General features: G+C 39.6%; 1 protein-coding gene across 1 annotated transcript in view; it reads right to left on the bottom strand.

Moving 5' to 3' along the window:
- Positions 1-26,720, bottom strand: part of GUCY1A2 (guanylate cyclase 1 soluble subunit alpha 2) — a 161,434-nt gene that overhangs the window by 101,275 nt on the left and 33,439 nt on the right. Inside the window, exon 4 of the mRNA XM_075050423.1 lies at positions 24,315-25,033. Coding sequence (XP_074906524.1) covers positions 24,315-25,033 — 719 coding nt within the window. The remainder of the gene's footprint in view (positions 1-24,314; positions 25,034-26,720) is intronic.

The raw sequence follows: 26,720 nt of genomic DNA, 5'->3' as shown, positions 1-26,720 counted from the left end.
CAAATCCAAACTGGGATTTTCAGCACATATATACAGCAGGTCAAATCAAATCTTTTTTGGCTCTGAGCTACCCTGAATCTCATAGACTTAAAATGTCAGGGCAAAATGTTTCAGCTAACTCCTATCAATAAAAAAACCTATGCATGGAATATGGCTTTTAAAGAACACAGCAGTAGCAGCCAATGAAACAACATAATCAATCACATACTTAAAGCAAAGCATCTAGAAAGGCAAACTCATGTAGTGAACCTCAGCTTCCATATATGTCATCTCAAAGCTTTGAGCTTTCAACAAGCTTTATGGGTTGTGATATAAAAAACAGTATAGGCTAAGCTATGATTAAACAGAAGAGGAGAAAAACCTGACCATTCCCATTGGTCTCATATGTCATCTGACAAGTCTTTTACATTAATGAAATCTTCCTCTGCCTAGGGCATGGCCCTTCACTTTTCATATCTCGTAAGAGAGTTCCCTAACCATCAGGACTTAGATTACTGTGGTTTAGAAGTACCTTCAACACTCTCTGCACAACAATAAATGCATGCAGGCTAACAACAAATACATTTAAACAGAAAATTAGAGAATGTATCCAACTATCAGGGGAGTAAAGTATTGGGAAAGTCTTGCAAATAGGAGAACTGATGGCAAAATAGAATCTAACTGATTTAAAATGGCGCTTCATCATTTTATGAAAAAGTTCTCCGCAACACAGGAAATTGCACCCTTTAGGGTCCTAAAAATATGCACTCTTACTGGGATTATAATGAAAAACAGTCAACACAAAATGAAAAATTCATTTTAGCAAAGTCAGAAGCACTGAAGAAACAGAAAGAATTGTTACAGAGGATGAAATGGAAAACGAAAATACCTGGAACATTGGAGAAGGAAGGAGTAAATTACAGATTGCTGTAATAGGAATACTACTTAGAAGTACTAAAATAGTTGAATATAGCCAAAAGGATGAAGAAATTAACTGAACACAGTGCTACAATCTTTTAGATATGTTACTTACTCACCTCATAGCTATGAGCAACTAATTTACTCTTTCCAAATTACTTCCTTGTCAGGTACAAATGGGACCAATGCCTGTTTTACTAGACAGAGCTGATGTGAAAAGTAGCTAATGTCTCTGATGTGTCCCATCAGTCTCTAATTTGCTACAGAGAGACTCTAAACCAAAACTCCAGGTTTGAAAAGGAAGTAGTATTAGTTCTGAGTTTTTTTAAAAGCTGCTTTTTCCCCTTAAAAAGAGAAATACAATGACGTTGCTAAAATATTAAATACAATTTAATTCATAAAGATTTCCATGGAAAGGATGCTGACTGTTTTACCTCCTGGAAAGAAGAGATGGAAAACACTTACTACATCAACTGATACTACTAAGAGCAAGATAGCACTCTGAAAATGCAAAGGGATGAGCAGGAAAACTAAGACATTTTTTAAATGTTGTCAGGCTGTATAGCTCCTGAGATGAGGGCATGAGGGAGCCATAAATACTCCTCTGAAAACAGATTCAAATGCAGGTGCATGTGGGGTAAAATGAAATCAGAATGGGTGCCTTCAGCAGAGTAGCACCACCCTCATGGGCATCCCCAATGAGAGCCACTTCACTCAGCTCCCCAGAATGCTGCTTCCTGATAGAAGCAGTCAAGAAACAGCTTGTGTTGCTAGTATTTATAAATTTTGATATGAAGATGGAAATTCTGCAGAACAAAGTCCATGAATGATACCTTCCTTGATTCTGGTAGAGATGTGGGTTTATCCATTAAGTTTATTATTTTAATACTTTAGTGCGCCTAGGAAGCTAATTAATTAGACTGATACTTTGTTGTGGTATATAACAGAGAAAAAGATGATCCTGCCTCAAGCGATATAAAGTCCATACTAAGGTGGGGTTTTTTTCTCTGTCAAATATGAAGGTCAGACTTTTATGTTAAATTCCATTTGTTCCTTTGTACTCTGACTGAAATAGATCATGCTCCATGCAGTCACTAATTAACATTCACAAATATTCTTTATTTCATTAAAGCATTTCAACTTGGACAAAGAATTAAAGGAGAGATTTCAGTTCCAGCACTTCAGAGTTACCCTGGTAATAGCTATAAGCAGAATTTGGTTTTGTGCCTCTAAGACTCAACTTCACTGTGAGAACAACACAGACCCACCTGAGGAGTAGCAGATGGGGTCTATATCTCAGCAGGTCCCTTCCTGTATAGTCTGCAGGAGCTGGAATTAGTTCACACCCTTTGCATCCTCAGTGTAAACTCAAAGCTGAGCTACCTTAATACATGAGCAAAAAGTTACTTCTGTTTCCTCATCTTCTTCATCCCCACCAAAAGATACAATATTTTAAGAAAATTCCAAGATCCAGACAAGCTAAGCATGGGTAAAGGTAATAGTTTTATAATGCAGAAATGGTAAAACTAGACAGTGGATTACGAACTAAATTGTCAAAGGGGACAAAAAAAGATGCACGTATGTGCCATGCTACATATTCAGTGCCTCACCCTAGAACAAGAACACAGCATAGCACACTGCTATGCTGAACATGATTTCGGGTGCCATTTCTGGTTTCAAAGGCTTGCTCTTGCAGACAAACCTGCAAATGCAAAATACAAAGCCCGTTTCTGCTTTGGATTTCAAAAACATTAGATACAATTTTACGATACATTTTTATTTAGTTTTCTATGGCCTTTTCTTTTGAGAGATTCAGCTGTGAAGAATGATTCTAGATGGCCATCACTGCTACACTTACTGTTCAAAAAGTATTCTGCCATTGCCATGTCTGTCTTTGGCTGAAGCGCTTCTCTGTGTTACTGCTTTATACTTGTGCTTCCTAGTTCTTGCATTGTCTAACAACAGGGGTTTTTTTGATACTCATTTGTCATTAAGTCTTACAGATTTAAATATATATATATAAATCTTACTGCTTTTAATATGATAATATTTTCTTAGATATTTGTAAGGGCTTTTTATTGGAAGGACTTTCTACTGTCCCAGCAGATGGATTCAGTTCAAGGTCCTTGTTGACTAGATCTGAGAACAAACTATAAATGGTTTGTACTGTGAAAATGATATCAGGACTGCTGGCTTGGCCTTATGTCAACACATAGCATGGCTTATCATGTGATGTTGTATTTAGCCAACAATTTCATACCAAAACAAAGAAAACATTTTGTTCTTATTGGATATCTGAAATGTCCAAACACATCAACTTGCTCGAACCCCAGTAACTTATTTATTACTATAGCTTATCTTCCCTGTGAAAGAGTCCATTAATAAACAAATAATACTTGGACAGTCACATCATAACTGAAAACACACATAAAATGTCAAATGTTTTCACTCCAGTCATCAAGATATATGAGAAAAACTTTGTGCTTTTAAAATATTTTTTCTGTTTCTTCTTACCTCCCTACTTAGAGCATCAATGGATTTTTTACTTAAAGATTCAGTAACACTTCTAAGATACATAGCACAATGAGGCAGCTTGTGGCAGACCTGTAATATGGACATAAAGAAGCTAAAAGAAAAACATTTCACATTCAAAAGCCTCAGCTTTCTAATTTGTGGTGCACTAGCAAGTACCTGTAGCCACGCAGACTGAAGTATCACTGAAATCTCAACAACTTGTCCCACCTACTGCCTTACAGAACAGGGATCCCCCAGAGGAGCCCAGGTGCTCAGCTTCATAAGCAAGCAAGTCCAAAGGGCTAGAGCTCTTTTCTCACCAGTCCTCGTTCAGAAGATAGCAGGATCACCACTCAGATGTATAAAAAGGATTCAGCACTTGCTTTTCATACAAACATTTGTTTGTATCTTGGTTTAGATCTGAAGATAGAATAGCTCAACTTGACATAGTACTGTTCAGTGTCTAATATATGCAGCCTCTTACTGATTTATGCATAATTCTAAGAAGATTTTGAACACTTCATTTTACAAAAAAAATCACACACTAAATGGAATATATATGACTCAAGAGACTCATATTTTCAAAAATAACAGAGAAGAAAACATTTTAAATCTCTAATTAAAACTATCTAGTAAAACCATTAGGGAAAATTGCCAGCCAATAATAATAGTATTACAAATCAGTCTCATTTGCCAGGTAACGATGGAACTTGAAGTGCAATTCTACATTTCAAGGGTGCTTCCTCCAAGGCCTACTGTCCTGAACAAAAATCTAAATTACTGGGAGGTAACATCTTCTTTCATCTAAAGAACACTTTTAATTTAGTCTATCTCATATTGCTTTCCATGTTCTAAATGTATAGGAAATAAATGTGGTTTTATTTAGCAATATGGATTCAGAGAAAGGAATTGTTTCATTTAACACCGACAGGCAAACACTTCAAAAGTAAAATTTTGCAAATGCCTAACAGGATACAGGTATACTGTGAACTCCTAAAATCTGTGTTTATTTTTCATTTATCAGTGCTTTTCCTATACAAGCATATGTAAATAATTATATATATGGTCTCACTGTCCAGTGTGCAGTTTGTCCATATATTACCAGAATAACTACAGAAGGTGCACTGTGTTGTGATGATTACCTAAAGAGCATAGTATAAACAATGACTACAGACGTTACGCTTTTCTAAAAGTAAACATGGCCACATGCCATATTTTAGATCAATTAAGAGATCATTTTAAAATATTGTATTATTATTAATAAATTCAAAAGTAGGAAAATTCTGAATTTCCAAATAGCAACAATGGTATAATCAAAATATGCACTGATTACTTTATTCATGTGTTCCTATTTACTTAGCAGAAATCTTCAAAGTAGAAAATGAAAACCCTTAAATGAGAAATAAAAAAAGAAAATCAAGCAGACTGGTACTCTTAAAAGTAAGTACATTGGTGGATTATCAACAGCATTACATTGCATAAGTAAAAAGATATTTTTTCACCTTTTCAGACTCCTGTGCAAAGCATATAAGACAGGTTACCATATAACTGTTCTTTCTATCTTAAACAAAATGTGAGATAACAGAAAATCAGACTTTCTGAATTATAATTTGATTTTAGTTTTAGAATATGGTGCTTCTGTAATTCCAGCAATAGGCTACTTAAAGGAATACATTTTTGTCTGTTCTTACCTTAGCTAAAATCCTGCCTCTTTCATAGTAATTTGCACAAATCCTGTTGAATTTAGTGGAGACAGGACTCCTCTTCCAATGAAGATAAGCATTAGGTAAACATTTGTGCACCAAGCTCTTGTGCAAGTGCAGTGCCAAGTACAAGATTCTGTCTGGCGCTCTCAACCTCGTTTGTCTATATAAGAACTCATTTGTTTCCTATAGCTTTTTTTCTTTTCCCAAATCCAAATGTTTTACAAAAATACATGTATAACAAACATATTAACACTAAATGGGTCCCAGTAACTAGGGCACTCAGGTAAACTTTTCAGGATGTTTCTGATCCCCGTTTAAAACAATCCTTCCCCTCCCACTCCTTTGGGAGAGGTTATTTTAAATCTAGATCACTTCCATGAACAAGAACAGAGAGTTATATTATTAGGTTCTTCTCACAGATCTGCAGTAGCAGATTGACAAATATCCTTTACTGATACATTTCCTCAAAGGGAATAGACCTACAAATTAAACTAATTTCTCAGTCTTACTTCTGCTAAAGGGAAGACAGGTTTACTCAAGTCCTTTATAATCTGCACTGGGATATCAGTCCTGCTCAGGAGAATGCCTTGTGCCTGTTCATTTTCTCTAACTCAAGTGGGAAAGCACCAGGCAGCCTTTAGGTAGATTACTGCCTACAAATACAAATGCTTGAAGAATTACACCAGGGAAAGATCTGTTAAGCTTAAACTCCCAAGGCATTTTTTTATGACACGTACAGCACTTCTTTCAAGAAGTAAGCCTCATGCTTTTTGATCTATGGGGGGATCAGAAACTGTTTCTTTTTTTTAATTCCATAACACATTACTGAATACTGATCATTTATGCAATTTTCACTTCGGCAGACACAATTTGCAAACACATGCAGATACCCTAAAAACATTAATAACTCTTCAGCTTGTTAGAAAATGGAATCTGTTTTTCCCCCACGTGTAATCCTTCTGCTTCCCCAGTCATGTTCGAAAGCTCAGTTTGAACAGCAACCACTAATGCTTGCTGTATAATACACCATAGAAAGCAATTAACAGAGGGAAGCATAAGGCCATCTCTAATCTGGCAGCTAGCTATTTCTGACATAAGTTTGAATATTGCATAGCCAGGAAAAGCATTACACGTCTCCTTTCAGAAAAGGACCCTAAGTAAGAAAGTACCCATGCATCTGCTTAAAGAAGCCTCTTCAGTATCCACTACTGTGAAGACTATTCACAAGGGTAAAAACTTGCAGTGATGTGCCCATTAATTTGGATGACTCACTGCCACAATTCTTTTAAAGTACCAGGGCTAACACAGCGAAAGGGTTGAGGCTTCTCAGTGGGTGCACCAGGCAAGGACCTGGAGACCCTGAAGAACGAGAGCTGTGCTTTGTTCAAGAAGCACATTGCACAAGAAAGCCTTGCCCACGGACAGGGAAGGAGTACTCCCCTTGCTCCAAACTGCTCATGAAACACAGATAAGCTGAAGGTGGTTATAGACAAAGGGATTAGAAGGTGGTCACACAAAGAGAGAGGAACATGTCCTACAATATTTTATTCAAAAACATCCAGTAGTCATAAGTGATATAAAAAAAAGAAAGTCCTTGTCTTGAGAAATCCTTGTGCTTATGTTCCTTGCAATTCTGTCACATCCTTGCTAAAGGCATTAAACCATAAGCCCAGAGGACCTACATCTTATGGGCCTCTTCAGCATAGAGGAAAGCACCAGGAGGGAGCAAGGTGGCTCAGGCATAAGTTCTGGGAGTTTCTCTCACTGACAAGATCAGGTAAAAATTACTAGGAAAGTAAGGACAGTGACATTCATTAAAACAAGGTAACAGTAACAAAGTGTATGTCAGAAATTTGATCATAAATGGCTATGTTATATACAGGATCATAGCAAACTGAGCTTAAACTGCAAACTGAACATATATCTGTGCTCAACCATGATATATTAGGATGTTCTTGTATTTTTTCCTACGTAATACCTATCTGCTTACAATCTGAGCAATCTGATGCAGAGACTGTATCACCCTACATATCTACATACAGGCATGAACTATAGACCCTTTTGGGTAATGCACAAGTATAAATAATAAAGGCAAATATAAAAGATACATAGGGGACCTTAGCTGGAGGACTGTTTGGACCTCTCCCACATAACATCATGTCCACTTGCATTCACATTAAGATCTTACCTTCAGACCACAGTTTTAAACTGAAAACCTTATCTTAGATAAAGTTTCCAGCACACAGATTGTCAGAGACTAATTGATCAAATCAAACCCTGGAGAATGCCACAAATGATTTAACGGTGTTTCACTGCTGACTTAGAGAAAAGTAATCAGGTATTGGATCCAAAACAGGACACAAGTCCACAAACCAACATTTTATGCACTTTTAAAACTTTTTTGGTTAGGAAAAAACATAGTACTGTGATGGGAAAATGGTGCTACCATAATGGACTTCTGTAACTTTGGATAAGAACCAGCACTGCCTAGCTGCAGCACAGGGAGAGAGGTGGGATGGTTTGGGAAGAAAGGAATTAGAATATGAAATGCAGCAAGAACAATAGTCACACAGTGTAGTAGCTAAAAGTGATGTCTGGGAGAAAAGGTAACTCACTGTTTCAGCTGTCCTCAGCAGGTACAGCACCAGGGGCACTGAGCAGCATGCCTGCAGGGAGGCAGGCATATGGAAAAGGCATTCCTGCCTGCACAAGGGCAGGTTGCCTATTGCATCTGGAGGAGCACAGTGGGGGCTGCAGATCATAGTCTTCTGGGGTGACCATCTCCTGCTTCTGCAAGAACTCCTGCACTCTGAACTCTGTAAAAATGTAAAAATGTCCAGGACTGTCCTCTGGTGTGGCAACCAACAGGCAAGGAATTGTGTGGGTCCACACGACTGACCTCCTTCACCCTCACAAACAGAGTGGTCACATCCAGATTCCCCCTGGGAAACTCTTGACCCTGGGCCAGGAAATGTTTTGGAGATTACTAACTGCTACTAGCCAAAATCATGCCAAGAAGCATCTCACCATTTAAGAGTACAAACAATTGCTTTGCAGAGCCTCCAAATGTTTCCTGGCAGTGCTCAGGCCACTAGTCCACACATGGTCAGTGACAATGTGGTATGATCTCTACACTCCAGCTGTGGGCCTGGGAATGGGGTTGCAGTGGACCAGATGTGGAAAGCAGACAGCAAGTGAAGAGTCAGGGTCCTGGTTTAAAGAGGTGGTCATACAGGAGAGGAGAGTATGAAAATGGGTGAGAGAGAGGGCACAGGGTCTCTTCAGGGGACAAGACAGACATGATGTTTGCTTTGCATGTAGTCAGCTCATATACTGATTGATACAGTTCATTTGTAACATTATTTAAAAACATGTATTTATTCTCCATCACAGCTCTTTCTTTTGAGCAAAAGTAGTGTTAGCTGTTTGCTAATACAGAATATCGCTGATTTGCCTCAGTGATGCTCAGCTGCAACAAGGTTGGGACCAGCTGAACTGAACAAAAGCATTTATATAACCATTTCAAAAAGAACAGCACTGCTGCAAGACTTAGGCATGCAGCAGTGGTTCTTACTCAGTTAAGATCCATTCAGTAGGTAAGGAATTGGCTGGACGGTCACACTCAAAGCGTTGTGGTCAATGGCTTGATGTCCAAGTGGAGACCAGTGACGAGTGGCATTCCTCAGTGCTCAATATTGGGACCGGCACTGTTCAATACCTTTGTCGGCAACATGGATGGTGGAATTGAGTGCACCCTTGGCAAGTTTGCCAACAACACGACAACAAGCTGTGTAGTGTGGTCGACACACTGGAGGGAAGGGAAGCCATCCAGAGGGACCTTGACAGGCTTGAGAGGTGGGCCTGTGCAAACCTCGTGAAGTTCAACAAGGCTAAGTGCAAGGTCCTGCACATGGCTTGGGGCAGTCCCAAGCACAAATAGAGGCTCATTTACAGGCTCGTTACAGAGGCCCAATACAATGGGTGATGAGTGGACTGAGAGCAGCCTGAGGAGAAGGACTTGGGGGTATTGGTTGACAAGAAGATCAAGATGACCCAGCAATGTGCATTTGCAGCCCAGGAAGCCAACGATATCCTGGGCTGCATCAAAAGAAGCATGACCAGCAGGTCAAGGGAGGTGATTCTCCCCCTCTGCTCTTGTGAGACCCCACCTGGAGTACTGCATTCAGCTCTGAGGCCCCCAACATAAGAAGAACATGGACCTGTTGGAGTGATTCCAGAGGAGGGCCATGAAGATGATCAGAGGGCTGGGGCACCTCTCCTATGAGGACAGGCTGAGAAAGTTGGGGTTGTTCAGCCTCAAGAAGAGGAGGCTCCAGGGAGACCTTACAGCAGCCTTCCAGTAAATAAAGGGGGCCTACAAGAAAGCCAGAGAAGGACTTTTTACAAGGGCATGTAGTGATAGGACAAGGGGTAATGGCTTTAAGTTGAAAGAGGGTAGATTTAGATTAGATGTAAGGAAGAAATTCTTCACTATGAGGGTGGTGAGGCACTGGAAGAGGTTACCCAGAGAGGTTGTGGATGCCCCCTCCCTGGAAGTGTTCAAGGCCAGGTTGGATGGGGCTTTGAGCAACCTGGTCCAGTGGAAGGTGTCCCTGCCCATGGCAGGGGGGTTGGAACTAGATGATCTTTAAGGTCCCTTCCAACACAAACCATTCTATGATTCTATGAGATACCAAAGAAACCTGAGCTCTGAAATGGAGCTGTAAGCTGAGAAACAAGAGATCACCCAGGTCTACAACATCCCTTCCCAACGTAATCAGTCTGGAGGCAGCAACATTTCTGTAAGGTCATTAGCTCTTAAACAGCTGCTCAGGCTCTGTGAGAATTTTAGATAATTTCCATGCCCAGGGACCCTTGGGAGGTTGCTTTCCTGCTTATATTGCATACGCTGTTGACCTGCTGCTAGGGAAAGCTGCAGCACTGCTCGGCCAAACAGCCCCTGGTGCCAGCATGGCTCGGGCATCAAGTCACACTAGCAGCCATGACTTGGCTGCTCATTCACAGCTGACCAGGCTGGATGAGTTTAGAGGTGGAGCTCATCCACATTTTCCAGCAAAATACCACACAGTATATTTTAGAGTTATCTGGGAGTCTACTATGTTCCTGGCCAGTCCTGCCAGTGCAGAGTTCAATACACAGGAGCAATGGGCTAACATGTCCTTCAAAGTTTCACCCAGCAAGACTATTCCCATACAGACACCTTTTTTCAGTGAAGATTCAATACCAAGAGCTTTGGTGATAGTGTATATTATAGGCAAAGTTTTTATCTGTGCTACAAAAACCCCAACAGATCAAACTTTTTGCATCATTTCATGATCTCAGACACCTCACTCAGGTGTTGCTTCCCTTGGCAGATTGCAGGTTAATTCCCTGCATATTCTGATTTTGTAAAATAACACCTGCATTAAGATAATATTAACATTAATTTTAATGTATCTATTTTGATTGAAAAATCTTAACATAAAATCTTGGATCTGTCCTATTTTCTTAGTTAAGCCATTTCTTGGTCAAATTCTCCTTGACTTCACACAGAATTTATACCCTTACCTAGTAGTTACTCAGACCAGCATCTGACAACTTCACTGTAAGATCTGCCAGTGAAAAGAGCCTAGCATTTGGCCTACAAATAGTCATTTGTAGGTGAAAACAGATCCAGAAATAAACACTTGGGCGAGTGGTCAATCAGTTCTTTCACCTCATAATTTTGTAGAGCTCTACTTTGGCATAGGTGGAAAACAATGTGCTAGTCACTTATTGTTATTAATTCATTGGTAATTTCGTGGACATTTTCCGTAATGAATATTAAAATCTCTATGTCTGTAGTGACTATAGAAACGAGTCTTAAAATGTCAATCAAATTAACACATACAAAAAGATAAAGCCTATACAGTTTTTTGTCACAATTTATTGAATGGTAAATTAATTTTAGAAGAAAAAGGATTTTTTTTCTTAAAAAAAATTAATTCTTTATGATTGCATCTTTTTTAAACTAAAAAAATAATACAGCAATACAGTATTGACGAAGTTAACAACTCCTATTTAGAAATAAAAGTCTAATTCCATGAACATGCCATATGGACAGCTTCTGTTACCAAAAGAGTTTCATGCTCAAGACATTTGTAGGAGCAGTCACCAAATATATTTTCTGCATTTAATGTCAAATTAGACTTTTTTTCTATCCTTACTCAAAATAAGTACCTTCTCCCAAAGTAACCTTATTGAAACTGGGCTGATGATAACTAGTAAGACAAATCAAGAAGCAAAGGTACCATATTTTGGTCCCACAGTATCAGGATGATATACTTAGTTTAGAATTGTAACTTAATTTATATTGTCAGTTAGGGGTCAGGAGATCCTGACCACATCTGCTGGCACTTCTCTTTGCTTTTATACTCTCAGGCACACCTCACTACACCAATACTCACAGAACTAATGCTTTTTTATTGTTACAGTTGTTTCACAGAATATTCTGCTAAAAAAATCTGGAATTTCTGGACAGTGCAAGCATTGGGCTGCTAGGATGGTCCTTCAAGTCCCGCTAGTCTGGTATGGTACCCTGGTGCGTTCATCACATTCAGTGAGCCAACATATGATTATATGACACCATGGGAAAAAACAGATCAGAGCAAACAAGTCAGTTATTTTTAAATACTGTTTATGGATTTGTCAGTGTTATTCCCATGTCCTCAGAACTCTCTGTGGAGTTCCCCATCACCCAAAATGGCTCCAAAAGCCTTTCAGGACCCTCTGATGCTGCTGAACACAGCTAGGAAACCTCTCAGATGTTTCTGTATTTTTGGCTGACAGAAAATATTCTCAGCTATTTTATCCCCATATTCCCAGGAACAAATGCCAGAAACTGAATGTTCAAGACACAGAACAGAAGTTATCCAGTAACTGAATCTGAAGCCTTCCTGAGCAAAGAGGAAATAGACTGTATCAGCAGTCCACTGAGATGAGTGAGAAAATTTGATGCCCTTTTAATGATTATGTTCCATGCTTCTTTCACATGGAAATTAAACAACACTGCCTGTCTGCACAGCACTCACATCGTTGCTGTAGACAGTATTTTTATAGCATAGTTTTTCTTCAAAATTAAAAACTAAATACAATTCAGTGAAGCTGAAAAATCAAAGTTCTTTCAATATGAAGTATCTCCTTTAATATTTGCCAAGCACTGGTATTTTCCCCTTGGGTTTCAGTGGAGCTGAAATAAACATAGCCTCTTCTGTTCTTTTCTTGGTAGCTCTCCTTTATTGGCATAACAGAACTCCGGGAACAGGGGATCTCTTCGTTCCTTTTGCCTGACTTTTACTAGGTGCAATGTCCACGGAGGCAGAAAGTACTTTCGCAGGGGAGTCATCCAGAAGCCTGCACTGCAAAGGACTCTGAGCCATGACAAGCACAGCCAAGAGTAAACCCCAGGCTCTGTTAATCCATTCAAACATTCCCTCTGCTGGATGCCTTTGAAGCAACAAAGCAGAAAGCACTGGGGGTTTTACAAAAAATTGCAACAATTCTTTTATATTTAAGTTAAACATTTAAAATATAATTAATTTGGAATTCACTGGGCATTCCCCATGAAAGTTTTACACTAATAAAAGAAATCAGTCTGTGCTCTATTGTATAAGATCAGTTTTAATATCATCCCTTTCTAAGCGAAGTCATGCAGATCAGGAGAAGCTACTTGATGACTGAAATCATCCAACACTCTTTATGAGGGGAAGGATTAAAAGATGAATGTAAGCTGCAAAGATCCTTGGCATCAGTGGACGGAAGGGACATAACTGAGTCCCCTGATTCACACCTTATGCCTATTCTGGGGCAGATGTCTCAGTGTCTCTGATCTTCCCTTCCCAAACAGTATCAAAGCAGCAGAATGTGCAGAGGTATTGCAGAGGAGCATACCCCCATCACACGCAGAACGAAAAAGAAGTTAGTCTGCCCTGTTTTTTCTTTCTTCCTCAAGCCATTGTGCATGACTTTGCTTTTGTTTGGTGACAGATGTATTGGCCCTTCAACAGCCACGACTGAAGGCCTCCAAAGTTATCCCAGTTTGAATATCTTTACCCATTAAAATACCTGCTTAAGGAATGGATTTATTAATAGATTGCTTGCAAATTTGGGGTCATTCTTCAAATCCTCCCAAACACAGCATAGGCCAAACATTTTTATGCTCTAAGCCTTTATTTTATGAATTATCAGAAGCAGTTCTCTTTGTAACCTGTCAATGTAAGCCATCTTTTTTAAACACTTCAATAATATTATCTGTACTGTCTTAAGGAGGGTCCCCTAGACCTATTTTTTCATCAGAACAGACATTTTTAAAGCTACCAGTTCAACATTTGAGGAGGGAAGTACTAGACTGAAGTACTGAGATGTGACATAATCAGACCCTACCAACTCCAGTCACAACAGCAATCCACTTTAGTGGCCACTGGAATATTCCTAGGAAGATGCTGTTGGAAAGACATAGCATAAAATCCTTATTTATGCAGATCAAACGATAGTTCATAACAGTCCCTTCTAGGCACAGGAGAAAAAAGATTCAATCTCTAAATTTTCACAGAAAAAGAAAGGTGATGCAAAAGTGAAAATGAAATATGTTTATATTCCTCAAAGAGTTGCATAGACCTTGCTCTGCTAGTGGTTCTACAGTAAAGAGTCATTACAGAAAAAGCTGCATCCAGTGCGAACAAGATCAATTCCAGTTCTTAGAAAGAAAGAAGCAGAGTAACAAGTATTACAAAATACATAAAACTCACAAGGCAGATAGAAACTACATTGGTCAAAATGTTTAAAATAATATTTAAATGTGTCTTCATCTAGGACTGAATTTTAAAATGTTTAGCTCTTTCTGAGGTGTCGAAGTACCAGATATTTATTATTTGTTTGCAATCTGCAAAGAGGAACAAGTTTATTCTGTTTTGCACCATTACAGGAAGAAAATTATGTTAGGAATATCTTACATGCCCGTCCCAGTTCGGTGGAAAAAGAACATTTAATTCTCTTTTCAGATACTCATTCTAAGTTCTCACTTATAAAAGCCAAAGGTTGGTGACAGGAACAAATAATATTATTTTATGGGTTAACTAATTTCACTTTCTTTAATCATGATGATACAAGGCGGGTGTATATACTTTTTGAAAGGAAGTGTATCATAGATAGTTTTAGCTGGATAGAATGTGAATATATACAGTTATAAAAGGCTTATTCAAAAAAACAACGAACAAGACAAACTACAAAATCTGAGGAATCCTCAAGACAGCACGTTACAAAACTCTGGATTATTTTTTTCCTTATGATGGCTTAGCACAGGCAGAAGAACCTGGGGACGTCCCTGTGTTCCCTCTAAGCACTACTTTTGTGGTTTACATAACTTCTAAGTCTAACATGTTGGTTACTGAGATAACTTCTGTCTTAGCACATCCTAAACCCCCACACGTTATGAAGGAATATTCACAGAGTAGCAAATCCACAGTTATCCAACCACTGGTCTGCCTGGCTGGGCTGTATGCTTGAGTGATGACTCCATCCTTAGCCGTGTAAAGAACTGCAAAGGAAAGGCTCATCCTTCCTGAGTACTCCTGGCTCCTCAACAAGCCATTTCACCATTGCAAAACATATGCTAAAACGATGATTAGAACTGCTGGCATGGACCGCCTGCCTGGCAATAGGTGATCTGCTGTTATTGAAACTGTCACTTACTGCCCTTAAAAGACTCTGGAGAAAAGAGCAGGGTAAATATCACACATCCTTGGCAAAGAGTAAAGGCAGCAAAATGTTAACTAGATGAACTTACTCACATCATGCTATTTTCCACTCTACATCCATTGCTACTCAAAGATAATAGAAACACTGCACCGACGTATTAGCAAATCAGCACCTGGCTTTTGCAGATCACTTTTCTAAGTCTTGACTTTTGCAAATCACTATTATCTTACTCTTTCATACTACTGCTAATTATTCCTAATGCAAAATAAGCTAGGTGTTACTTCTTAGTAGTATTCCTTTTCATTCAAGTCTTATGACCTACAAAATTCATGATGTCTGATTCAGCTACATTCCCAGAATATAAAAGTGGTCAAAACCAGGTACAAATGACAGGCAAAGTAATTTGCTGTCAGCTCTCTATTCTGTCTAGGTCCACAGCCCAGCAAAACATCAGCAAAGTTCTTATTTCATGGAGAGTTTCAGAACTTCAGAGCTTTGCCTCTGTGGAAATAAAGCATGAAGAATCCAGGACAAGATGCATGCACAGTGAGCATGAATAAACAAACGTATTTAGAGTCAATCCATGCTGTCAACTACAATATAAACTCAAAAGACTAGATATTTATGAGACAGGATTGGAGGACCAAAGCCAAGTAGTCGAAAACTGGTCCAAAACTACTAAGCTACACTCAAAACCAAACAGGAAGGGAATCCCATGGTCCTAATCTGAGGTTTCAAGACAAAATTTAAGCTGGAGGGAAAAAGCTGAAAAGTTCCTTTCCACTCCCTGGGCAATTTGGCCATACAGGACCACTCTGCAAGTAACCTGGAGTAACTCAGGCTTGCTCTCAGGCAAGGAGCATGCTCCAGGAGCAGGATTAGCAGGAGGTTTTGCCATTTTCCAAGTAGAAGTGACCTTACAACTGAGAGCTGCCAACACAGGTAGTGCCAGGCCTTGCATTTGCTGCCCCTCAGAGCAGCAAGCTTAGTGTCCGTGCTCAGAGGCACACCCAGGTGTTCTGTTCCCACAGCCTCTGACTTCCCACTTGTGCACTTGTGGGAGCTCATGCATGAAACCCACTCAATCCACAGGGAGACACTTGGGCTTTCCCCCTTCTTTCTAAGGCCACTTCAGCCTCTGCAGAGACACAGAAAAGAAGCCTTAGCTCAACTACATGCATTGCCTATTTGCAAGTGCCAGGATGGGAGGGAGGAAAGTAAAGAGAGACTGAATGTTTCTACTTCAGTTCAACCATCCCAAGGAAAATGGCTTTTTATTGACATCACACCTATTCATATTAGAGGACTGTGATGCCATGAAAAGCACAGTACTCAAGAACTCACATGAGCAAATGAGGAAAAGGATAAATATGTATTGTGAATAACCAATACTTAATTTTAGTCACTAGAAGACCGAGGTAGAAAAAAATGCATTCTTGAAAATCAAAATGAATTGTGCCTGAGTATTCTCATTATGTAAAGTAAAAATTAATGAAACGCGCTTTTTTGATCCAGTTATGACATAGTGTAATTTAGAAACCCATTAAAAAGCTCTCAATCAAATAGAGAAAGATGGACATTTTCATGTGCAAGCAGCTTCCTTATCATAAAAAATTATACAAATCATAAGAGGGGAGAGTTCACCATGGAGTCAAATTGTTTTAATAGCCACTTGACTCAACAAAATAATTTCCAAACAGCTTCTTTGGTTTTCAGCTAATGGAAAAGGGAAGGGAGTATTTTATCTTTAGATTGTTACACTTCTTCAGTCCTATCACTGAAAACATTTAAAAAATGACATTTTCATTGGCCTGCCTTCAAGAAGAAATATTGAAATTTCTGGGCCACTTTCATAGTGTTATTAAAGTTCTCCGATGCACAACCGCTAGTGAGATAACAAAGTCATGTCAACTATTGTTTCTTACAACCCATCACAGTCTCTAGAAGCAGTCAAGCCAGCCAATCCAATTCATCTTGAAAACCATCAAAGTCCAAACACATTTTGACAAGCAAACAGGTGGGATATTAGCATTAGCAGAAACAGAAGACACAATTTGATTCTGAGAGCACCAGGAGTCTGCAAAGCAATGGGAGCTTAGTGTCAAAAGCTGACTGACTGTGAATAAATCAGCTCTTGGAAAAATTAGAATTCCTAGATCATAAGTGACAGATGTCCCTCATGCTAGAATGACTTTCAGGCCACTTCATTTGAATTTTATTAGGAGAGGAGGAAAAACACAGTTACAGAGCAAAAGCAAAACACTTCAAGATTGTGTGTGGTGGGTTTTAAATTAGTCTGCCAGTGTCAGGACTGCTCATTTCATTCAGTTGGTCCAGAATAAAAATAAAAACTAGCAGATAAAAAATAGACTCTGAGTATTAAAAAAGGGGACAATGTACTTCCTGGATTTTAAAAATGGTTATTTTCATACAGTTTCCAATGGTCAACAAACACAATGGGAAAGTGCTGGCTGAAGCAAGGGGTAAGCAGGCTTCCTCACCAACTGCTCCACTCTGCACACAATGTCCCCACAGACCTGGCTGAAAGTGGTGCAAGTGGTCACCAACCAGAGCGGTCTCATCTTCAGTTTCCAGTACACAGGGGACCTTATGTTCACAGGATGACACAGAAGCTGACAGTATGAACTTCCCCTGGTTCAAAAGGTGCTAGAGAAAATTATGGATGAGTGCTCCTGGGGTGGTTATCAGGTGCCACACCCTGGATGCCACTGCAAGAGGATGCGCTTTCATCCTGCGAGAGCTAAAAGCTGGGAGGGTATATTACAGAAAAGAACACCGCAGAGCTTAAACTTTTTCTTATATTTTTCATTAAGCATTGTCTGTTGGTCACTGTGAGAGTCAGCATGCTGGACCAGATGGACTTTTGATTTGATCATACGTGGCAAATACACAGCTGAGTGAATGAAAGAAAATATTTGACCTAGAGATGGTTCTTCCTCATACCATGGAAGAAGGACTAGATAAATAACTCCACAGTTAAACAAAACAATGGAAAGGGACAGGGGAAATTTCCACTGGCTTCCACTGAATCAGCCTACATTTTAAAATGAACAGTTTTTTATTACTCAGCATTTTTAAAAATCTGGCCATTTACTACATGTCTGTTATACACTTTAGAATCTAACTTTCCAGATACAGGGTTTTTTTAATCTTGGCTCTGGACTGGTTTATTTTTATTTATTTTGCATTTATCTAAATCAGTACACTGGGACAAACTCCTGCTGGTGCAGTCTAGCTCATCTACCATAAACCTCTCCTCCCCACTGACAACAGATAAGGCGTTGGCTCAGACAGCCTGCACAATCAGTAGAGCTATAAAAAGCTGACACTACCATTTTGCTGGACATTTTATCATTACAGAGTTGGTGTTTCTTGAAAATCTGAATTTTATGTGGTATTTGGAACTTCTTGCAATATGAAACTTTCAGAGGATTCTTTTTGTCAAACCCAATGTTTCAAATTTTAAATGTTGCGTTACAATTTATAACGTGAAACTTTTTCCTAATAAAAAGAATTTTATATCTAAAATTATTGACCAAAACATTTTAACACAATAAAAGTAAATTATTTTCCAGAACACATTTTGCCAAACTCCTGGGGAAGTTGTGATTTTAATAAAATGGCATATTCAAAGAGATTCATTCCACCAGAAGAATTCTGGCCAGCTTCAGTAATGCAGTTTAAGGTGCCAGCTTTATTTGTAGACAAGTTCTCTAAATTAAAGTGTTTGCAGGCCTAACAGGAAGTCAAAGGCCAGTGAGTATCCCTATAAAAACTGATTTATTTCAAAGGTGGAAAAGGGCTGTTAGTCTGAGCAGGAGAGCAGTAGTACAAGGAAAATACAGCTGCACAGTATCTGGCAGGGAAGCAAATAATTTCTTTCATGAATCACTTTCAACTTTCTTGCCAACTGCATGCCAAGTCACAGTTTCAGAAAGGCACCCACAAACCAGTGCTGGCAGGGCTCATGCTGTCAATCTGTGCACCAAGAGGACTGGGTCTGGGTCAAGGCCCCAGGGACGCAGTGGGTCCCTGCGAGGGCAGCCCCGTCTCCTCTCGATCTGCCCAGCAGTGATGGCACAAGAGTGGCACATGAGGAGGACATTAGCCAGGAGAGGAAAACCAGGAGGGTCAGTCCTTGTCTTCCCATTCAGCCAAAAAGTGAAGCAGCTCCAGCCATGTCACTGTACTGTCAAGGAGGCAAGTATTTACATCATGTCACAGATGGCCTTGTTCATTTGTATAGTCAGAAAATGACTGCACTCAGGAAGTACCCATCAGGAGCTTCCAGCCCCTGTCTGGTCAAGAAATGGTGGGAGGGCAGTCCACCTGCACTTACGCTACATGCCCAACTTACTACTAGGTTATCATCAGCTTCATTTTGTCTTGTTCTCTGCAAAAAAAGACAAAGTGGAAAATTCCTACGATGCACTTTCAATGAAAAGTTGAAATTTGGCCTTGGTGGCAACTAAAAGAAAAATTTGTGCAAGGTCTCACCATTAAGGTGAGGGGGAAGTTATCAGGCTGCTCGAGAAAGGCAAAGTCATTGAGGCAGAATCAGGTAATATTCACTGGGGAGACTGTGAAAACAAACAGCATATACAGAGAGACATGGTAAAAGATGATCTGCCTTAAAAACCAGTGACTCACAGAGATGAGGAATTGACTTCTATTGGAAAAGTATAAAAGGGGAAGTACTACAGAAGCTCAGATGGGAGACAGCAATGTTAATACCACACATGTCTAAGCGCAGTGCTCACAAGTAAAACATTCAAAGTCATGTCAACACACTTTCTGCACAGGTGAGAGTCAGGGAGAGACTTGTGTGCAAACACCGCACCTGCTTTGCGCAAACACCTGGACGTGCTGCCAGGGAGGGAGCGGTGGTGCTTCCCAGATGGTCACTTGGCCAGGAGGACCCACCACCAAGGCCTGTGGGGTGCCTAGAGGAAGGCAGCTCCCGTCCCCCTGTGCGGCAGTGCACAACCATCAGTTCTCTCGCATGCCAGCACCTTTGTGGAAAGGAAACCTCAGTGGATGGGCTTGACAGGGTCTTCAGAACACTTCAGCAGACAAGTTCAGACCCAGTCTTCCCAATTCAAATTGTATCTTATTCCATATGCGATTCCACTAACTTTCATTAAAGAGCTGTACTCTTGTGGCGTACAGCTGTATTAACCATGTGTGAAGCTATAAACAATCAATCCCAAATGGTTAGTTGCCACAATAAATGTATTTTCGATTGTTGCAATAAATAATTGCTCACAGAGAGAGATGTGTAGAATGAGTTTTCTTAGAGAGGTGAAACAGCAATATTTGTGATCTTGTTATTTAGGGAGAACACCCGAAATTTGGAAAATCTGATTGCATGCAAGTGAGGGTCTCCAGTTAAACACAAAAAAAACCCTGAATAAAAATTAGTGTGAAATGTGAAAAACAACAGAATGTTTGTACAAGAAGTAGAGCAACAAGGCCCTAATACTCCCTTCAGCATCTGGGTAGTACCATACTATAAACAACAAACAGTAACAAGAATTTAGCTGCATGGGAAAACTTAGAAGCCTCAGAGGCCTATCACATTCAGCTTTTATACATCTAAAGAGCTGTATGTATACTAGGAAACCTGATCTAAAGACAGTCATAATTGTTCATATAGACAATTTTGAATGTGCAGAATAATCAAGAAAAAACCAAAAGCATCAGTGTGGATAACTTGATCTCTGCAGAAAATAAAGTGGAATGACAGGAGGGAGGGAAGAAAGGATGGAAGTACACCATCACATCCTGTATTATTATGGATTGGTTTGTACAATTTGGTTCTTATTGTCCACAGACTTACAAGTGTGTTTAGTTGCAAACTCGTGATAAGTTCAGGTAAAGTCAGTGTGACTGCTGACCTAATAAATTTATACAATTGCTTATTATTTTGAGGAATAAATGCTTGCATTGTCCACACATGTCCATTGTATAACGGAGACTGAAATTTCAGCCAAGCAAACATCAAAACATTAGAGTTATGACCCAGGAGTACGGATGGTGTTGAAAATTGGAATTAAAGCTATAGAGTCCATGTTCTTCGGGTAGGGAGTTCTTTTTCCTGTTTCATCCCTACAACAATGGGATCCTGTAAATGCTCAGAGCTCCAAGGAACAGCTGGTGACATATCAAATTAACAAAACTTTGCTGAGATATTGATGCACTGATGCATGAGGCTGTGCTTCTGCAAAGGTGTACATACATCTCTGCAGGAAGTGCTACCTATTGCTCAGACCTCATAGGCCTTACATCAGAAATTTAGGATAGTGTTATAGAACCAAGTCATTTATTCCAGTGGTTCAAATCCCAGCAAATCGAAGCACACAAATGAGCCTTTGCATAAATGGGACAAGCACTAAACACCCTGAAAGTCAGGATAGGTGTTTTTATTAATTTGCTTCTGGGTGCTGAGTTAGGGAAAGATCATGATTTGTGACATACTTTCATCTGAACACAGAGCTTGTATCAGGACTAAATGAAAACTGTTTTGTTATTTTGTATTTCTCACTGCAAGCCTGAAAAAAGATCTAATTTATGTATTGAAATGAAGATAAAAGTTCTTTGAAGAGAGGCTGAAAGGTCCTCTACTCATCGCAAAGCCTTTTAAAACATTTTTTTATTTCCTGAGGAACCACTAAGACATCTGAACAGCTTCAAAAATACTGCAGAGTTGTCTGGGTTGCATCCCTTCAACTGCCATTTAAAGTAACCAAGTCTGAAATGTGTTGAGGTTACTGCAGAGTCAGAATTTTCTAAAAAAAGATAAATAGCTATAAGTGGGATGTAATTCCAGTCTGAACTGAATAGAGGTCTGTGGCAGAGAAATAGGAAAATACCTAAGTCAGTTACTGCCAACTTTTAAGCAGGGTCATGCTTACGGTCACTGATCTACCTGCCCAATATTCAACTTCCAAACAAGTGTTGGCAAATTGAAAAGAATTCCAAAATGAGCTACATGAGTGACATGAGCTCTGGGAAGATAATACAGCATGCAGTTCCCAAGGTTCAGTCTATTTTTTTTTTTTATCCAGGAGATATTAAGGACTTGAGCATGACATAACAGTATTGCCATGTCAATCGTCTCAAAATCTATGTAAGCAAGACAACCACAACCTCTGAATCTGTGCAACCTTTCATTTTGGAAAAAAAAGGAATATCTAGCAAAATGCATCACACCCTCAGCTTCATTTAACTACTCACAAAGTTTCATTTAACTACTCACAAACAGAAACCTTCTGAAAGTGCTTATAAAACAAGTGAGTCAGAAGAAAATACCTCTTCAGCTAAATTGACATACTCAAATTAATCCCCATGCCTGCAGCACAACATTTACGTCAGGTCCCCTGCACCTCACCATCACCCTTTTCTCTCTCATTTACACCTTACTGTCCAAGACACAATTTTTCTCCTAACTGCTGACAGACAAGGGATTTCCTTTACTGCCATTCCCTTTTATGTGCTTCTCAAGAAAATCTGAATTACTACTATGGCATTAGTGCTGACACTTGCTGTCCAGGATCTGACTCTACACATGACCTTAAGACAGAGAGGGTCAGTCTCCCGAGTGGTAGCTGGGCCCACCATTGACTCATTACCCACCTGTAATGACACATGGTACAAACTACAGCAGTGACACAAGGATGTACTCAGAGCTGCATAGCTTGATGGTACAGAACAAGCTTTTGAAATCAGAGTTGCTTCCCAAACTGGCTGCTAAAACCTGCCTCCAGCAAGGTCCACTCCCTGCCACCTCTCCTGTGAGCAAGCCACAAGTGTATGAAACCTGCCCAGGTAAGAGAATGTTTTGTTTAACTTGTAATTAGATAGGGAAAAAAGTTTTAAAAGCTCCCCCCCCCACCCTGAAACCTTCTTCCTCTTCAGAGTGATTTACAGCAGATTCATGAAGAGCAGAAGATAGTTGAAGGGCTGTGATTCTGTCCCAGGGCAGGGGAAGGTGCCTGACAGGGATGGGCAGGCTCTGAGGGAGGAAGGAGCACAGCACAAGCCTCTTTCAAAGGAGAAACGATTGTGCTGAAAGGTAGCTCAGAGCCAAAACCTCCAAACTTTTCATACATTTCCTTTTCATACATTTCCTTTTCGTAACTAAAAGCTAGGATGACTTTGAGGACAGATTCTGAAAAATAAACTCCTTTTTGGTTTTAAATAGGTTGAATTACATCAATTCATACAAAATGAACACAAGTTTGCCTCTCTTGGGGGAACATGTTGTTTCCAGGGGAAAATGCAGTAGAAACTTGTTTATTGGTGCCAAAGAGCAGTGCCAAAGAGGAGCTGGAAACATTGCTGCTGTCAGAAGTGTCTATATTTTGAAAAGAACTGAGAACTCAATACGCAGTTACCACAGGAATCTTTCTGAAACTGGCCCACTGTAGGTAGCAAAACAGAGGTGGAGTTTCTCAAGTCATATCCAAGCCACCTAAACTGCAAATGTGGCACCCATAGGCAGAACTTAGGTGTCTACGTATCCAGTGTGATTGAGATTGACTGTTCTTGGGTGCTATCTCTTAAAACCCCTGAAAATCAATAATTCCTTTACTAACGGCAGCAATATTTCCAAGGCACCCACACACAGGCTTTCAATGTAAGCATTAAGTACAAGTGCTTTGGTGCATAAAGCTGGAATCCAACATCACAACAAAAAGCTTTCCCATAATTCAACACTATGCAATGAGACAAACTCCATTCAACCTTTGGAGAGATCAACTCCAGAAAACATGTTCTCACCTAACTTACCTTGCATGCACTGAACTCAACATAGGGCTACTAGTTAAGGTAGCTCTCTTCTAAAACACTGAGAGAAGAGGCAGTGTAGGAGGACAAGTGCTTATTTAAATGACTGGAAAGCATTAAAACTGGCATAAGTGATACTTGGTACCACTTATAGCTCTGGTTTCCTTGAGTGCAGGGTGAAAGATAAGAAGAAACACAGAGGAAAGCAGCATTTCCAAATAGGGAAGTAGGATATAATAAAGTGGCAGTGTGAACCCTGCAGTGAGAGTCTTTCAGAAAACATACTGAAAGCTATTCCCTAGTAAATGGCTTAATAACTATTATTACTGTCATAATATAGCTGGAATGAAATTAAGGATTAGATATGGGCATTTTGTAAAATTCCTCACCCTTTTGATTTAAGCTGCACTATTCAACTCCACAGCACAGAATTTTCTGAATGGCAATGTCACAATTTTCTACAACATCACAGGTAAAGCTTATAAATAATTTAGGAAAATATTCACTTGGCTGGGGAATACCACTTAGCCCCTGTTTACAAGGCATAAGCGAGCTTTCCAGAGTACACAGGACTTGAGCTGCTTCTCTCTGAATAAATAATCCTCTCCCATCACACACATATACACACATCCCCTTCCAGATTAATGTTCTTACCTTATCTTTATTTTCAGAGGCAGAATCCTCAAGTTTGGTGCGAATGACAAAGGGAGTAGATAACCTCAGGAGAACCCGTTCAAATGTGGCACTGATTTTAGGAGAAACTATGTCGAAGCAGTCTTGAAATTTCAGAGTTTTATGAGTGTCACATCTGAGCTGCTTTCTAAGACCTTCTCCAAGCTGGAGAACCAGCATGTTTGGATCAAACATCAGATGAAAGGGGAAAGCTCTGCAGAAGGTGCTGATGCTAATCCTCAGGTCTAAGGGGGACTGAGAAGTTCCATGTGGAAGTGCTTTTGTGATATTTGCATTTTCATGTTCTTTGATAAGGAAAGTCAGACAACTGCAGTTACCTGGGTTCGTCCCCTCTGAACACAAGTTATCATTAGTGACCTGTTCTACTTCCACTTCTAAGCGGTAAATCTTCTTTGCTGCTGCCTTTATCATTCCCATCATTGCAAATCCCACAATCTGATGTGGGTGAAAGTAATGAAGCATGAGATTGCCTTCAGGGAGCTCTTTGCATAGGAAAGAAGGGGATTCCAGGGTGGCCTGTCTTCCAAATGAAGTTCTAATGTGCTCCAGCAAAGCATCAAAGCCATTGAAGAAGTCTTGAAGAGTCCCACCTACAGCTCGAAGAACTCTTTCATTCTCATCAAAGCAGATATTGAAGAATTCCTCCCCAAACTTTTCTTGCATTTCCTCAAACTTCAGACCTATAGGACAATGAAACACTGATATCAACAATATAGTATGCTACTGTGTCACATTTCCCCTTTGTTCTCTACTTGCCCAGTATTTTTCTAAGTCAGTGAGAATGGCTTTTTCACTGGATACCTACCCATAGGACTTCTGTTTTCTCTGGTGGTTGGGAATAACCCTAGAAGCCATTTTTGCCTGTCACCTTAAGTCTTCATGCTTTCAGTTTGCTGTCACAGCCAGCTACTTGTGGGATTTACACTTGCCTGTCTCCTTTTTCCTTCTGGAAGCCAGGATACATTATAATTTCCCTGAGTTTTGCATGTCACATGCAGTCTGCTGTGTGAATGCACCCAGCCACAGGTGCATCCTTTCCATTGCTGACCTCAGCACTAATGAGGTTTCTGCTTTTATAGCCCCTCTGTTCACTGCCTCTATGAGCTCTTACCAGCTTGAAGAATAAGCTACTGGGACTCAAAGTCAGGCCTTTGGCTTTCAATAAGCAATGTAAAGCCCTGCATTCAGATGACACTTTAGTAGCTGGGAGAAGGGAGTTGTGGGTTTGGGGTTTTTTTTCAGACAAAATACTTTTCTCATTATAGCTATTGGGCACTGCCAGAAGATACAAAGGAATAATTACATCTTTTTTGTTGCCTGCAAAGGAGAGCAAAGCCTTTCCAGTTTAGGCTTCTACACTTACCCATCTTTAAAAAAAACCCTGCCTCTTAGAGCAATCTAAACTGCTAGTAGATGGGAGAGCTCTGTGACATCTCACAATGTCAATTCAAGTCTCCATCACAGAAATTCAAAAAGTTTTGATTTACAGAGGTGATAAGGCTGGTATTGCTGAAGAGATGAAAAAATAACAGTGATGGAAGCCCTTGGATACAAATTTGTATCAAATCCTACTCCAGTTTGTTATTTACCATTTTAAGGATAACCTAAAAAAAGTAATTTTGAGATGGTTATTAAACATTTTCCTCTGTCTTATTTTAGGGAAGACGTACTTCGTTAAGTTTCATCTGTATATAATCCCCGTATCACTTAGTCGAGTTACAAAATTAATCAGATATGTTTGTATTGTTCTAAGTTGTAATAGAAGAAAAAGAAGTATGAATCAGCTCTATGATGTGAATTACAAATATCCAGCAAGAGTTTTCAAAGGAAATTAATATAGGAATTAACAACATATTTCCTTCAATGTACTGAAATCAAATCAAATCAAATCACATTTCAGTCAACTAGCCCAATACCTTAAAATCTATCTTGAATTCTAACAGAAATGAAGGTCAGTTATTTATTTCCTAAGGGCCCAACAGGCCCTTTATTTTAATGTGTATTCAGCATGCTTTTTAACATTGATAAGATCCTAGTGGATTACTGAACTTCTCCTTGTTTGTTTAGATTGCCTGTAGGCTTTTAAATTTGGAACAACACTGTGATTAGTGACTTCCATGCCCAAGAGGTATAACAGGGGACAGAAGAAGTCATGCATCTGTTATTTGTGGACAATAACCTTTGATCATCTCAAGGCAGTGTCTGAACTGCCTATGCGCACAGGCATAGTTATAACAATCAATATTGACAAGTGATCTGAGCATTCCACAGCTTTCCAAACTATCTGCAACAATAGTTTTGTTTGGACCTTCAATATGATTAGTAGCAGGATAAAATGCATAAAATTACATATATAAACAGGACAAC

The sequence above is a fragment of the Buteo buteo genome, chromosome 18 (genome assembly GCF_964188355.1).
Source record: "Buteo buteo chromosome 18, bButBut1.hap1.1, whole genome shotgun sequence".
Taxonomy (NCBI): Eukaryota; Metazoa; Chordata; class Aves; order Accipitriformes; family Accipitridae; genus Buteo; species Buteo buteo.
The sequence above is the reverse complement of the archived record's forward strand: the minus strand, read 5'-3'. Positions and strand labels throughout refer to the sequence as shown.